This window comes from Rhineura floridana, chromosome 6 (assembly GCF_030035675.1).
Source record: "Rhineura floridana isolate rRhiFlo1 chromosome 6, rRhiFlo1.hap2, whole genome shotgun sequence".
In the NCBI taxonomy this organism is placed as follows: domain Eukaryota; kingdom Metazoa; phylum Chordata; class Lepidosauria; order Squamata; family Rhineuridae; genus Rhineura; species Rhineura floridana.
The window spans coordinates 90,889,979-90,904,622 of NC_084485.1; the positions used below are offsets into that span (position 1 = coordinate 90,889,979).

At 43.9% G+C, this 14,644-nt stretch overlaps 1 protein-coding gene across 3 annotated transcripts in view; it reads left to right on the forward strand.

Annotated features, from left to right (window-relative positions):
• Positions 1–14,220, forward strand: part of CDKN2C (cyclin dependent kinase inhibitor 2C) — a 37,799-nt gene extending 23,579 nt beyond the window's left edge. Inside the window, exons 2-3 of one of the 3 annotated variants that reach the window (XM_061632948.1) lie at positions 6,580–7,613; positions 12,098–14,220. In XM_061632948.1, coding sequence (XP_061488932.1) covers positions 7,485–7,613; positions 12,098–12,487 — 519 coding nt within the window. In that variant the 5' untranslated portion in view covers positions 6,580–7,484 and the 3' untranslated portion in view covers positions 12,488–14,220. Of the gene's footprint in view, positions 1–5,874; positions 7,614–12,097 lie in introns of those variants that run through there. The other 2 variants (XM_061632947.1, XM_061632949.1) reach the window with 2 other exon arrangements.
• The last annotated feature ends 424 nt before the right edge of the window (positions 14,221–14,644 follow it).

A 14,644-nucleotide genomic window follows, 5' to 3' on the forward strand; every position in this document is an offset into this window, starting at 1 on the left:
TCTCCCACTCTCTGCAACATTGTCTCCAACTCCCACACCACCCCAACAGCAGTTCTCCCTAACTGGTCCCTAACAGTATGTTCATTCTGATTAGAACTATGATATTTTGCTTCAGATTAAGTATGCTGGCTTAAACCAAATTTGCACAAGTAATCAAGCTGGCTTGACCTGAATCCTCTAATTGCACCCGAAACCAAAGCTTTAAAAGGGGAAATATAAATGCTAGTTTGGTTCCCTGTGCTTCTCAATTTATGGCACAATCCTATGGCTCTTGCAGCAGCCAACCAAGCACAATAAATTGGACACAACCACCTAAAGCCATACCACTCTGAACACGACCTATCTCAGAAGCAGGCTCAGACACAACTAACATTTCTTGTGACATTTCAGTGGTGGGGCCAGCTGAACCATAACACCACAGCAGCACAACAGTGTATGTTGACATCACAGGACCAGCATTGCTACAGTATTGTTATATGCCTTCAAGTCAGTTATGACTTATGGTGACCCTATAAATTGGCAACCTCCAATAGCATCTGTTATAAACCTCCCTGTTCAGATCTTGTAATTTCAGGTCTGTGGCTTCCTTTATGGAATCAATCCATCTCTTGTTTGGCCTTCCTCTTTTTCTACTCCCTTCTGTTTTTCCCAGCATTATTGTCTTTTCTAGTGAATCATGTCTTCTCATTATGTGTCCAAAGTATGATTACCTCAGTTTCATCATTTTAGCTTCTAGTGATAGTTCGGTTTAATTTATTCTAACACCCAATTATTTGTCTTTTTTGCAGTCTATGCACAAGGCTCTCCTCCACCACCACATTTAAAATGAGCTGATTTTTCTATTACCCGCTTTTTTTACTGTTCAACTTTCACATCCATGCATAGAGATCAGGAATACCATGGTCTGAACTTTCCTGACTTCAGTGTTCAGTGATACATCTTTGCATTTGAGGAGTTTTTCTAGTTCTCTCTTAGCTGCCCTCCCCAGTCCTAGCCTAATGCAAAAAAGGGAGTGCAGTAGGATGCAAGACAAGAGGGTGCACCAAAAGGACTTAAGTTGGCTCATGCTCTGTCCTAAGAAGTCCTCTTAGCTGCTACAAACTAATCTACATTTGTGTATCCAGCCCTTTCAGCAGGATAGTAAACATCATGGATTGCAACTGACAGACATGTTCCATGGACTTGATATAAAATATCACTAATTGCAAGCAACTTGGTGTGCTCCTCGGAGAACCAATGTTTTGATTACCAATCACTGGGTGGAATCCACTGTTTACAACCAAACTCCCACTAGTGCAACGGAACTTCACCTTCTTCTCTTCTCACTCTTCAGCCCCCTGCAATTCCAAAATCTGCTCCAGAAGGTCTCCCAACCGTTTGGAGCAAATCTTGAAGGTGCACATAAGGCTGTGGAAGGTGAAGTCCTGTTGCATGAGTGGAAGTCAATTAAGCTTGCACAGAGCCAGAATTGGATTCAACCCATTGCTTTTAGACAAACCAAGTAACACTATCATATTTCTCTCAAGATATCTTGGCTTCTAATTCAGATGCATTACAAGCTTACCAACTGATTACACAAAATCTTAAACCTATGTTGGTTCGTAATAAACAGCCTAATTTTAATAGACCAACAACTAATAGATGGTTTGACCATGAAGGCAGACCTGCCAGGAAAATACTTATGAATTATTTGTGCCAGGCTGCTAGAAATAGAGCTGATATTTCCCCTGAATATTTAGTGTCTCTGAGGTCATCTTATAAGGCACTTTTAAAACAAAAAGAGAGAGAAAAGTATGCCAAATCATAATGACAACAATTAGGCCTGGAAGTGCTGGAAAAGGAGTCCCAGTTCTGGGACATTGTTTCCTTTGGTATGAGTGCCATTAAACCTGTATTAGTCAGGGAAATCCACGCAAGTGAATGGTACACTCACTTAAGTATGCTTTATGGGACTACTGATATGGTATTGAGTCCTCCCATCTCCTTTGCAGCATCTAATCTGCCCCAGTGGACTTCTGTCTCTGAATTTGAGATAAAGAATCTTATTACATCTCTCAAGCCTGGCAAGGCCCCAGGTGAAGACATGATGCCACCTGAAATATACAAGTATTCCTCAGATTGGTGGGCCCCTTTATTGGCTAAGTTGAGAGCCAGTGTGGTGTAGTGGTTAAGGTGCTGGACTACGACCTGGGAGACCAGGGTTCGAATCTCCACATAGCCATGAAGCTCACTTGGGCCAGTCACTGCCTCAGAGGAAGGCAATGGTAAACCACCTCTGAATACCGCTTACCATGTATACCCTATTCATAGGATCGCTGTAAGTTGGGATCGACTTGAAGACAATTCATTTCCATTTTTTTATTGGCTAAAGTGTTTACTCAAATTAATAACTCAGGTATATTTCCAGCTGGTTGGAAATAGAGCATTATTTTCCCCATTTATAAGAAGGGCAATAGAAGGGATCCTAACAACTACCAGCCTTTTGGACATAGATTCTAAATTATACAGCAAATTTCTCTTAATCAAGTTAGAGGACTGGGAAACTTCTAATCATATCATTCACACTGAACAGGCTGGCTTCAGAAAAGGCCAAAGTACTATTGATTATTGCTTAACTCTTCATGGTTTTAGTGCAGCAGGCCATTGCAGACCCCACCAAACACCTCTACGTCACCTTTGTAGACCTTGCTGTGATTTGATTTGATTGATAGAAACCAGTTGTGGCTTAAATTGGCTGGCACTGCTATCGATAAATGTTTCTTGTTCTTGATTAAAGAACTCTATACTAACACATTTGCTAGAGAGTGTTAGGATTTCTGGTTCTTTAACTGAACCTATTGCCACTAACAAAGGTGTAAAACAAGGGTGCCTTTTGGCCCCATTACTGTTTAATTTATATTTAAATGATACAGTCCTTAAGTTATCTGGTTCAGAATTCTTTCCTCCTTCAACTGGGACAAGAAAGATTTCCATTCTTTTGTACGCTGATGACATGATTTTATTATCAATTACTCAAATAGGCCTAAGAAGCCTGTTGTCTTAGCTTAGTGACTATTGCATAAAAGAAAAGTTAAATATCAATTATGTCAAAACAAAAGTGATGGTATTTGGAAAGAAACACTCTGCTTCTCGATGGTTTATTGAAGGTCACCAGATTGAGCAATGCAAGGAATTTAAATACCTTGGTATTCATTTTAAGGAAAACCTCTCTAAGAAAGTAACACTATCATTTAACAAGGAGTCTTTGGCCTTAATGAAAGGGTAACATAGTTACAAGTCTAACTTTTGGTTTTCTAATGAAGGCACTGAATTTGAATCACTAGATGGCTCACAATTTGACCTTAGTCTACTTGACAAATTGTACCATAGTATACTTTTTTGGGATTTACACATCACAATTCTGCCTTGAAAGATGGTGCTCATTATCGATGCTCCATATAACAATTAATGAAACTAAGGAAGTCTCCAGGTTGTTTTTGGACAGCAATTTCAGTATATCCCATATTTTGAAAATACAGTTTTACCTATTTGATCCACAGTTAGTTCACTAAAAGAACAGCGAAGAAGAAAAAAACACCAAGAACTGGAAAAGGTAGTTGTGCAGATCTGAAAGCTAGGGAACCCAGATGCAAAAGACAGTAACTTCACATTTAAAAGTTGTTGGGAAAAAGCATTAACAAGGACCTCATTCTGAACCCAGCAGCAAAAAGGGGGGAGGGGAAGAGGTGTGGCTGTGACCATCATAAAGGGACCTTGCGACTGTGTGTAGAAGAGGGAATTTCAGTGTTACTTTATACTTTATTACTGAAATTTAATCATTTTTTAAAAATTAAAAAGAGGGAATTTCAGCAGATGTAATTTGTCATGTAAAGAGATTAACCAAGAACAGGAGTCTGTGTCTACTTTCAAATTCTGTGAAATTAAGTAGATTCCATCTTGATTCCTCTTGTTTGTCCTTCCCACAATTCAGGTTTAACTGTAAAGACAAAGACATCCATTCAGATGTAAATCCCAATGATTTACAAATTTGCTTTTGAGTAAGTGTACTGTGGGCCGTATAAGCTCAAACTGCAATTCTAAGCTTCTGAAATGGAAGTAGACTCCCTTACAATCAATGATATTTACCTATATATAAATGTGTTTAGTACTAGTGTATTAAGAGTCTTGTCTCCCCTCTTAGGTCTTTGATCCACCCACCTAGCCCATCTACCAAGACAAAGAATGGGGTGGGATGACAAATGACTTAATAGAGACAACAAAAAATTGCATGTTGGTAGTTTTCCTTGCATGAGAAAAGTTTGTGCAGAAGTCACTAGGGTTCAGACCCTGAACCTGTTGTGATGTTGAGGTTCAGCTCTAGAACATGTTAATAATAATAAAGAAAATGTCTCTGAGCATATATTGAGTGTTACATTTAATCTAGTCTTACATATTATTCACCGAGTTTATTTTTACTGACACAAACTAGATACAATTAAGGTCTGGAGTCCCCAATGTGGTGCCTGTGGGCATTACAGTATCCTTAGACAGCCCTCTTGGTAACTGCCAAGGACTCTGCCACTCCCTATGTGGCCCCTTTTTTGCCATAGGTGGGGCTGGGCTGACTGGAAGCCAACCTGTCATCTTATCTCCCATTCCTCAGACCTCTGGGCCCCGTATGGGGGTGTTTGGGCTGATTTGTTTGTTGGTGGGGGTTGTCTGCTTTCTTTTGTTTGGTTGGGCGATGTTTTGCTTGAGGTTTTTTATTTGGGGTGCTTGGTGGATGATTTGCCTGTTTTGGGGGGTTGTCTCCTTCTTTTGTCTGTGCTTTATTTGTTTTCTGGTGTTTGCTGATGTGTTGGCTATTGTTGAAAGGGGGTTCTGAGCATTGCCAGTTTTTCTTCTGGGAAATGGGATGCCTGTGACAGATTCTTAGGCTTCCAAATTTTCCCCCAGGCCCAAAAACGTTAGGGATCCATGATTTAGGTTTATTTAGCACTTCTGAGCCAATCTACCTTTCAGAGAAGACAATCTGTTTGGAATTCATTCTTGAGTTCTATTGCTCACTCAAGTTTGGTGCAGTTCCAGCATTTCAGAATGTTTAGATTAATTTCTAAAAGACATATCCAATTCAGTCTTGGATTCTATCCCTCACTTAAGTTTGATGCAACTCCAACATCTCAGAATTGATTAGAGTATATTTAACTACACCTATAAAATTGGCATCTCTGTGCCTAAATCACTTTCCCCTTATTTCTTCTGTCTTGTACACAAGGGTGCGTCTCCTCATTTCTACCTTGGCAATAAGTAGCAATGCTGTGGCAATATTGCTTTCCATTTGTTTCCAAGCTGCAGCAGCAGACACAAGCTTAGCGGGAGAGGGGGAGAGAAGTAAAGGTTTTTCGTTTGCTACAGTCAGAGCAATCTGACATTGACCCTTCAGCGTGACCTTGTCTGGGCCGTCTCCTTAGTAACGGAGACCCAGCGAGCGAAAACCTGCAGATCGCCTCCTTTAGCTACCTTTCTACCGGTCTGATGTCACAGTTCTCGGGCGGTAGGAGAGAGAGAGGAGGGAGCTTCGAGGAGCGTTTAGCTATTTCGCGGGGGGGTGGGAGATGACTGTGGCGCGGAGGGCACAGTCACTACACGTAGCCTTAACTTTTGGCCCGCCTCCTTTATTCTTCTCTCTGCTGATCTGGCAAAAAATATGTGCAAGCTTAATTCGCGAGAGAGTAAAGCGTGCCGTGCATCTTCTTGGCTTGGCTTATATCAAGCGGGCGGAGCTCTTCAGTGACGTCAAAATCATATAGGGTGCCCAGAAGATGACAGTGGATTGGGAGGAGGGCGGGGGAGGGGAAGACAATCAGTGCGAAAGGCAGATATAGTAGAAAAGCAGCAAATAAGGGGAGGGCATAAGACTGTCGGGGGGGCGCAATTTTCTTACAAGTGTGGGCAAAGGCTCATATTACCATTCCATATCTCCGCAGGCCCTCTGTAAGGACAGGGCCCGGCAGTTGGCAGAGTGGGGGGAGGACGGCGACGAGAAGGCCTATTGAACGACCGGCGGCTCCAGGCCCTGAGCTGACCGTCAGCTCATCGGAAAAGAGGCAATGAGGAGGCAACCTCGCCTGGGCTGGTCCTCCTGCCCAGGCCTTCCTGCTTTTGCCGGCAACTCCGTGGCGCCTCCTTAAATCTCTGCCGTTAAAATGTGGGCGGGTGTTTCAAGTCAAAGAGCGCTCAAATGTTTTTCCTTTTCAAAAAAAGCTGATGGGGGGGGAGAGGAGGAGGAGGAGGAAAGCAGACTGAGAACGGGGAACCGGCGGGAGAAGGAGGAACCGGCTTCCTCAGCTGCTACCAGCAAAGAATTCCACAGAGCTGGCCCCCGCGAGGTCGGCTCAAGGAGACTTGTTGCAACAAAACTGGGCTCGGCTGCCGCGAGGAGAGCGGCCCTGGCAGGCAGCTTTGCAAAGAGCCGCCTCAGTCTCTTTGCCGCCTTCCAGCGAGGTAGGGACTGCTCAGGGCTCCTGTCAAAGAAGTGCTGCCGCCCCGCAAGCGTACCAACTTCTGCCGCCCTCGTTCTTTTTCTCTCACTCCCTGCAGCCCACTTAATGAAGACTGCAAAAGGGGGCGATCCAGGAGCTAAGCGACCCCAGAGGAAACAGACACTGCAGTGGCCGCGAAGACGATACCGCACTGCCGAAGGCAGCGACGAGTCCGTGGGTGTGGGTGTGACTGTGCACAGGCTGGCGGGCTATGTTGCTGACCACGGAGCTCAGCCCGGAGCATGCCATCGACGGGTCCGCAGACCACCTTTCGCCCTTGGCCGGGGACTCCTGCTCTTCCATTAACTATTGGCGGGGAGGGGGTTGGCAGCTGAGCTGCCGCCGGCTGTGGTTAACCCTCTCGCTACCGCTGCTTGGAATAAAGTCAGGTCCAGGGGGCTTTCTGTGGCCTCCGCGACTCCTTCAAGATTATGAATGGAAGCTCTTTCAGGAAAAGGACCGCGCACAGCATCTCGGATGTCTCCGCTGGAAATACCGGTGGGTCGTTCCCCACTCCCATCTCCACCGCTCGTTCGCTCGCTCTCTTTCTCTGCCCCCACCTTGTTCTTCACCTCCGCCTCTTCTGACGCGTTTTACTTAGCGTGTCCATGTTTCTCTGGGCGCATAAATATACTAGCTGTAGGGTACATATCAATTTATTTTCCACTGGCCAAGGTCCTCCGCGAGGTGGGGGGAGCGTTGTGCGTGTTAGAGGTGCAGAGATCTGCTTTTCAAGCGGAGCTGCAGCAGTGTGCATCACGTGTGAACTCAAGGGGCGGGCTTTTGGCAAGGGGTTTTTTTACGAGTATTTACTACAAGGTCTGCTCCAGAAGATTAACATCCCCACTCCTTCTGTCAGTTTCCGATGCCATGCCCGGTTAAAATCATAATCGTAATAACAGTAATAAAAAAATTGCAAGCCCAAGCCATCTGCTCGTTGCCGATCGTCACTCGTCCTAAGGAATGGCCGAACCTTTTGCGAATGAGTTGGCGTCCGCAGCTGCCAGAGGGGACCTAGCGCAAGTTACTAATTTGTTGGAAAATAATGTAAACGTCAATGCACAAAATGGATTTGGGAGGACTGCGCTGCAGGTTGGTATCCAGACGGACAGAGGCAATCTTTCGCCACTAGGTGAACTGGTTGGACGGGGACGCGAACCGTTTTTAAGAGGGGAGGAAAAAATCAGCATTTTTTAAAAAGCGAGTTGGTTGCCATATTTTATAACTATAGCGGCTCCAACTCCCTAAAGTGACGTACTTTAAGTAAAACTGGTCAATAATGCTTTTTTAATCTCTCTGTATCAACTCGTCTACACGTTAATTCGATTTTTTAATATAAAAAAACAAACCTATTTTCTGGGGCAGGGAAGCAAGTGGCGGGGAGGGGGGAGGGGGAGGGAAAGAAACCATCCGGGCTAGGTCGTGTTTCAGAGCAGGTCGGTAAACACCTCCCTTCTATTTTTTGAAATCCCGATTATATGTGTAGGTTTCTAAAAGCGGGGGTGGTCTCTGACTGGTGGAAGCTTTACTCTCCTCTCTCTCTCCGCGGTGAGCATTGCCCCCACCTCCTACTATCACCACTGCATAACTAAGATGTACATTACAACAGTTGGGCGATCTGAATCTTCGACAAAAAGACAATGCCCTCATTATTTCCCCATCCTTATTCTTTTTAGTATGTGGTGGTGGATCGCTTCGCGGCGAGGATTTCCTTGCCGTAGGTATCATCGTTGTGTACACGTATTTCCAGTGTTTAGATTTACAGGCGGCAACTGGAGCCCTTCCAGCTACTAAACTCCTGGACCCGCTGAAAGATGTTTTCTTTTAAGAACATCGTATAACGGTGCTGAAAGTGTTACAATGCAAGGGGCAAAAAAGAAAAAAAGGGGGGGGGAAGAGAGATACAGTCACTCAGGAGATGTAAATATGCAGGTGAAAGCCTTCGACTGTTTTTGCGTGCCAGGCAGCGGATCAATGGTGCAGTTGGGACTACTGATTTGGTTTCCCAAAGAAAAACTATACTTTAAACTGCAGAAAGGTGATCCACTTTCCACAATGTTGCCATAGGGTGGAGGCTCAAAAGTGAGAGAAAGACAGAAGCCCACTTTTGTGCTTTTTAAAAAAAATCAGCTCTTATAATATATAATATAATATAAATGTAATTTAATATATAATAGCCTTGCATGCCTGCTGTCTTCTTCCCACTTCTAATTCAGTTCAATAATCCTAAAATTATTTCCCTTTCTGGGAGGGATGTTCATGCCCAGAGGTCTTCTAGGCTCTTCTGCCAACTATAAATTCCTATAAATTCTTCTAGGTTGTTCTACCTCTTCTTCCCCCTATAAATAGGAAAGGCTGACAAGGAGGAGAGGTTGTTGAATAAGGTGGAGGGGATGTGTAGGTTTCTGCCTCCAAAATGGGGCTCCAATTTCTCTTCCAAGAGCAGAAACAACAGGATTGATTGCATACACCACAACAATTTCATGATTTACAAGGGTACATTTTTAGGCAGAGACGGGGCAGGGAACTCTCTTGGCTGCTGGCATATGTTTTCCACTACCCACTTTTTATTGCAGTTTCATTATAAATTATTATTTGAGCCACAATACCAAACACGCACCCACACACACATCCATCTGGAATAAAGGCTAAACTTAGAAGAGGCTGACTGCTTGTTTTCAGTATGCATGATCCAGAGAAATCTAGTGGGTGGATGATAGAACTCAAGAAAGTCAACAGAGTCCTCAATATTGCTTACCCTTTATTATACCAAAGAAAGTGAAAACATGCTTTATCTTCTGTCTTCTGGCTGATTCAAACAGCTTTTTGCTATTATTATTTGCTCTGAACTTTTCTCTCCCCCTCCCCCACCTTCTGCTTTTTGAATCAGGTGTTTTAAAGCAGGCCTTTCTCTCCCTCTTGTTTAGATTTGTCCAAGGTCAGGTTTACCATTATAGGCCTTTTCTTTCCTATCTGTTTCCTTCCCTTGTTTGAAACAACACCACATCAGCAACATTCACATTTGAAATGGTATCTTAAGTCCAACTTTTCTCGTGTTTTATATCATGTACTTTCATCCTCTTACCCTCCATCCTTTAGGTACCTGATCCTGCTTTCCTTGCTTACCTGAAATTGTACAAGGTTTCATAAGGCCATGCTGGGTGAGAGCTTAAAAGCTTAAGGAGTATGTGTTGGTTCTGTCAAAAATGCTTAACAACCATACTATTAGACTTTGCAGTGCTCCTGGTCATTTGCAGCCCAGATCTGTAGGAGCGAAGGTAGGTGATGTACAACAAAGCAATAAAGTCAACTCCCCTCTTTCTAGGTGCCATTTCACACTAACTCCTGTTGTACATTCTGACTCTCACATCCCCACCCATCCCAAGGAAGTCTTGGCATACTTCTTATTTTTATACCTCTTTCCAGTTTTGTTTACTGTAATAGCTCCCCTTGTTTTTGCTAAAAGTAGAAGACAAAATTCCTTGCAACAGAAAATTTTATAAGGCATAGATATAGGTATAAAAGGCATAAATATGTTCCTTTCAAGGAGAGTGGGTAGACTACAGCTGTAAAAAACTATTGAAAGCAAATAAGGAACATATCATGCTTCAAAACTGGCTGTTCCGAAAAGCAACGAACTTGACCGAAACATAACCTTCAATGTGTGATATTACAAAAGAACTGACTGCATTCTTTCAAGTCACAAGGAGGATTCAGAATGCCCGAGGGTCTCTGAACTAGGCAGTCCTGCTCCTGTACTAAAAATATTATGCAGGTGCCCTATTACAGTTTTATAAAATTGTACTATCAAGTTAGTTTGCCTTAACAGGAAACAGCAGGGACGGTGCTGAATCTTAAGAGCCATGTTTTTGGTGACAGAGTGTTTACACAGAAATAGGGGAAAAGGACCTTTAGGAAAGCCAACAGTTTTTTAAAAAAAACTTTCCATTCAGACCAAACATAAGAATTTGAGAAAGATGCTGGCCCCTCCTCATTTATTAGAAAGAACCAGAATGTGTGTTCATTTGCATTCTTACAGTTATTACCAAATGAAACTAAGATTGTGATCCTATGCACACTTACTTGAAATTAAGACTAACTGAATTCAGTAGAATACTCTTCTGAGTAAAGATTCTGCATCAGAGTGGGCTGGCCACAGGTATGGCAGAGGGGAAAACACACCCACTATACCCAATTATTCAAATACTGTCTCCTTCTTTTCAATAAACGAGTTAGTCTAAAATATAGACTTAACACGATGTTACAGTTCTCTGCCAACACAGGAGCAACACTGCATTGTTTTTAACGCTCCTCCAACTCTCTCATCATTGGAACTGACTTCCATGTTTCCTAGAGTTTTCTCCTTTGCCTTACTTAGTCTGTCACAGTTCCCTTGGGGGCCTGATCCTATTTGTTAGTTCCCCCCCCCCCAAGTAAGCGTTCCAAAGCTTGCATTTCTACCAACAAGTCAGTTTAGTTCAAGGTATTCACTCAACCTGCTATGTGCCCTTGGTTTAGGATGTCATCTGTTTTGATATGTCTAAATCCCACTTGAAGGTTGTTAACAAGAAAAAAAAGTGGAACTATTTAATGCATAAGTGACTCCCAATTTTTTTAAATTAAAATAAGCAAACTACTAAATAGGCACACATCATGAGGACAAAACATTTAAGATGGGATTTTTAAATTTTTCATTCCCCCTTGATTTCTCGGATTAATTTCCAAGTAAACGCGTTTAGAAGTGAAGTAGAAACCCCCTGAATTTCGGTTGGACCTCTTTTCCAGCGTGCATGGGCTGAGATGAATCATTTTGGCAGAAAAACAGACTGAGGTTTCCTGAATGTCCAGCCCTCCGCACTGAGACAGGATCCAGTGTGAGATTATGTAAGCATGTTGTCACTAAAGGTACACACGCACGCACCTAGGTGATTTCAGTGGGTCCCGGTGCTGGCCGTTTGTTGTACTCTCTCTCAGCGGACTGCCCCTCCCTCGCCCTTCCCAGGGTCCAGAGTGCTTAGTGTCGGAACCTCAGGAGCCGGAACAGGAAGGGAAATTTCCCATCGCATTTGTAATGTTTTCCCCACTGCGTGCCCACCTTTGTTTTATTCCCCCCTTCCAGAATAGGAATTCAGGGACTGGGCAGGTGGAGCTTCTGCATCACCTGCCTGGAAAAGATTTGAGCCTCGTCCGCTTTCCCCGCTGTTGAAAGCAGTAGCAGCAGCAGGAAGAGGCATGCCTAGGAATGGAGGCTGACGCTAAGGACTGGGCAGTGAGAGAAGCTCAAGAAAGGTAGTAGACAACAGCTGGTGCCATCCTCTTGGAAGCAGTTCCATTAAAATGTAAGACGCCTCTATTCAAAGTGGCCAGGGATGGAGAAGAATGAGATTCGCCGGGAGCCCTTGGATTGCGGCGGACTATATGCCCAATTAAATACAAATCGATAGGGTGGGCTTTCTAATCCAAATCAACGAAAGGCTCCCGGAGGTAAGGAGGCCTCGGGGCGTTATGGGTATGCGCGCGTAACGTGTGAACCCCACTCAGTAGTGTGGTTTCTCTCTCCCTTCCCCACCCTTCAGGTGATGAAGTTGGGGAATCCGGAGATCGCCCGGCGGCTGCTCCTGCGAGGCGCGGACCCTGATCTGAAAGACCGCACCGGCTTCGCTGTCTTGCACGACGCCGCCCGCGCCGGCTTCCTGGACACCCTGCAGACTTTGCTGGAGTTCCAGGCGGACGTCAACGTAGAGGATGACGAGGGCAACCTGCCTTTGCACTTGGCCGCTCAAGAGGGCCACCTGCCCGTCGTGGCCTTTCTGCTGGAGCGCACGGCGAGCCGGGTGGAGCATCGCAACAAGAAGGGAGCCACCGCCCACGACCTCGCCAACCTCTACAAGAGGAACGCCGTCGCCAAACTGCTCGAGGGCGGCGGCAACAGCAGGCGGAGGGAGGGGGCCGTCAGCGGGGACTGAAGCCCCCCCACCTCGCTAGCTCGGACTCCAAGAGAGAGAGAGAGAGAGGACCTCTGTCCGCATGTTCCTGCTATCCCTCCCCCTTTTAACTTCTGTCTTCATCTTACTCAACGCACACCAGTAAATCGTGTAGGTCTCTTTCCTGTGCAGACTTGGGGGTGTTTTTTTTCTTGCTCTTCCCCTGAAGAAAAAAACATCAGGCCAGTAGCAGCTTTTCTCAAAGGCGGGAAAAGAAACAGCAGGATGGTCGGTCGCCTTTTTCTTTTAATGCTTTTTACTCGGCTTGTTCATGCTCACTCCGCCCTTCACTTAAAAACAAAACAACAAAAACCCCAAACTCAACTTTATAAGGACCTCCTTTGTGTTTGCGGATGACTTTCCCTTAAAAAAAAAAATCTTAAAATGCTTACTGTGATTTCTCCCCCCTCCCCTCCCCTGAAAATTGTCTTGCTCAACAAAGGTTAAAATAATATGAAACACCACATGAAGGAGTGTGAACCATGATGTGAAAGGGCTTTGTGCCCGAAGGGGAAGAAAGAGGGCGGGGGGGGGCTTTGGATGTGTCTAAAAGGAATATTTTGATACTTAGCTGGATGGTGACACTAACGAAAACGTACAGAACATTTGCTGAAGCTATTTCATGATTTTTTAAATTTTTTCTTGTTATTCTGGCTGCTGCTCTAAACAACTTACAGCGCAATCCTATATGTATCTACTCAGAAGTAAGTCCCACTGAGTTCAATAGGGCCAAATACTGATTTAGAGAGGGACTGTAGCCTTAATTCGAATAAAGTTGTGTTGAAGTCAATAGGCCTTACTTCCAAGTAAATGTGTTTCGGGACGAGGTGCAGCCTTTCCGAACCTTTGGGTCCCCAGATGTTGCTGGACTACAGTTCCCATCATTCCTGACCACTGGCCATGGTGGCTTGGGCTGCTGGGAGTTGTAGTCCAGCAACATCCGGGGACCCAAAGGTTGAGAAAGGCTGGTTTAGTGGGTTAAAGTGTGTCTGTGTTGGCGGGAGGGGGAGGCAGGCTGTGTTTGTGCTTGGCTTTGTTTTAATGCTGAAGATTCAGACTTTGCTCAGAAAAAAATAAGAATATTTGTTTTTGACAGAATGGTTTGTAACCATCCCTTTAGTCAGTGCTACATTTCACAAATGCGGGGATACTTGGACACATGAAGAAGTTTTTTTCCAATTTGCTTTTCATAAAATGATATTAGTGCAAATACACCAGTTTGGAAAACTGTCCTTGCAATATGGAGATTAATTTGTAAGAATAGCCTATGTCTACTGCCTTTTAGGGAGTGCCCCAAGAATAGATCTGGTTTGGTTCATAAACCTGCTAATTAGTACAACACCATTTTACTGCAGGAGCAGGAAGTTCCGTGTGTTCTAATAGAATGAATCCGGAGGACTGTCTTGTTATGGGTTAAGATTTGGCAACTTCAGTCAAACACTGTTTTTACAGAATTAATGAATCACCCTAAACGGCGGTATACTAAATAGAAGGATGTAAAAGTCTTTTAAAAGAAAAAGAGAAAGAAAGAAAGTGAATTAAAATTGACAGTTTTAGTTCTGGTGTTTTTTAAGCTTTCTAGTAGAAAACAAGGGAGGGATGTTAAAAACTTATATACTTGGCATAGGAATAAACTACAAACCTATCACTTGTTTTATCATTTAAAATGCTCTCACCTCTCATACTGCTAGGTTTCCTGATTAAAAACCTCAATGTATAGCAAAGTTGGAGCGTGTTTGTTTTTGTTCTCAAGCTAGCCCACCAATAAATAAATAAATAAGACATTCTCACAGGATGCGGTGTATGGCCCTGTGAAGGAGGGAACACGCTGAAAAACGTGAAGATCACAAACGTAGAAAAGTATGGCGGTGTTTTAATTTAAGATTTTGGGCTGTTACTTTCAAGAGGGCAACATAGCCAATTCAAAGGGTTGCTTTCCCTGCCTGCAAAAATGTAAAATGTGGCTTGACTGGTAAGTCCCTTCATTGAAAAAAGAGTTTAGAAGTTTTAAAATGGGTTTCCCTTCTGAACTGTACAAGCTTCTCCTTCACTGAACCGAGGTTTCAGAAGGGTCAGTTTAAAAAACAGAGAGTTCCACTGCTAATAAAAACAGTGACCTTTACAGCAATCCAGGATTTA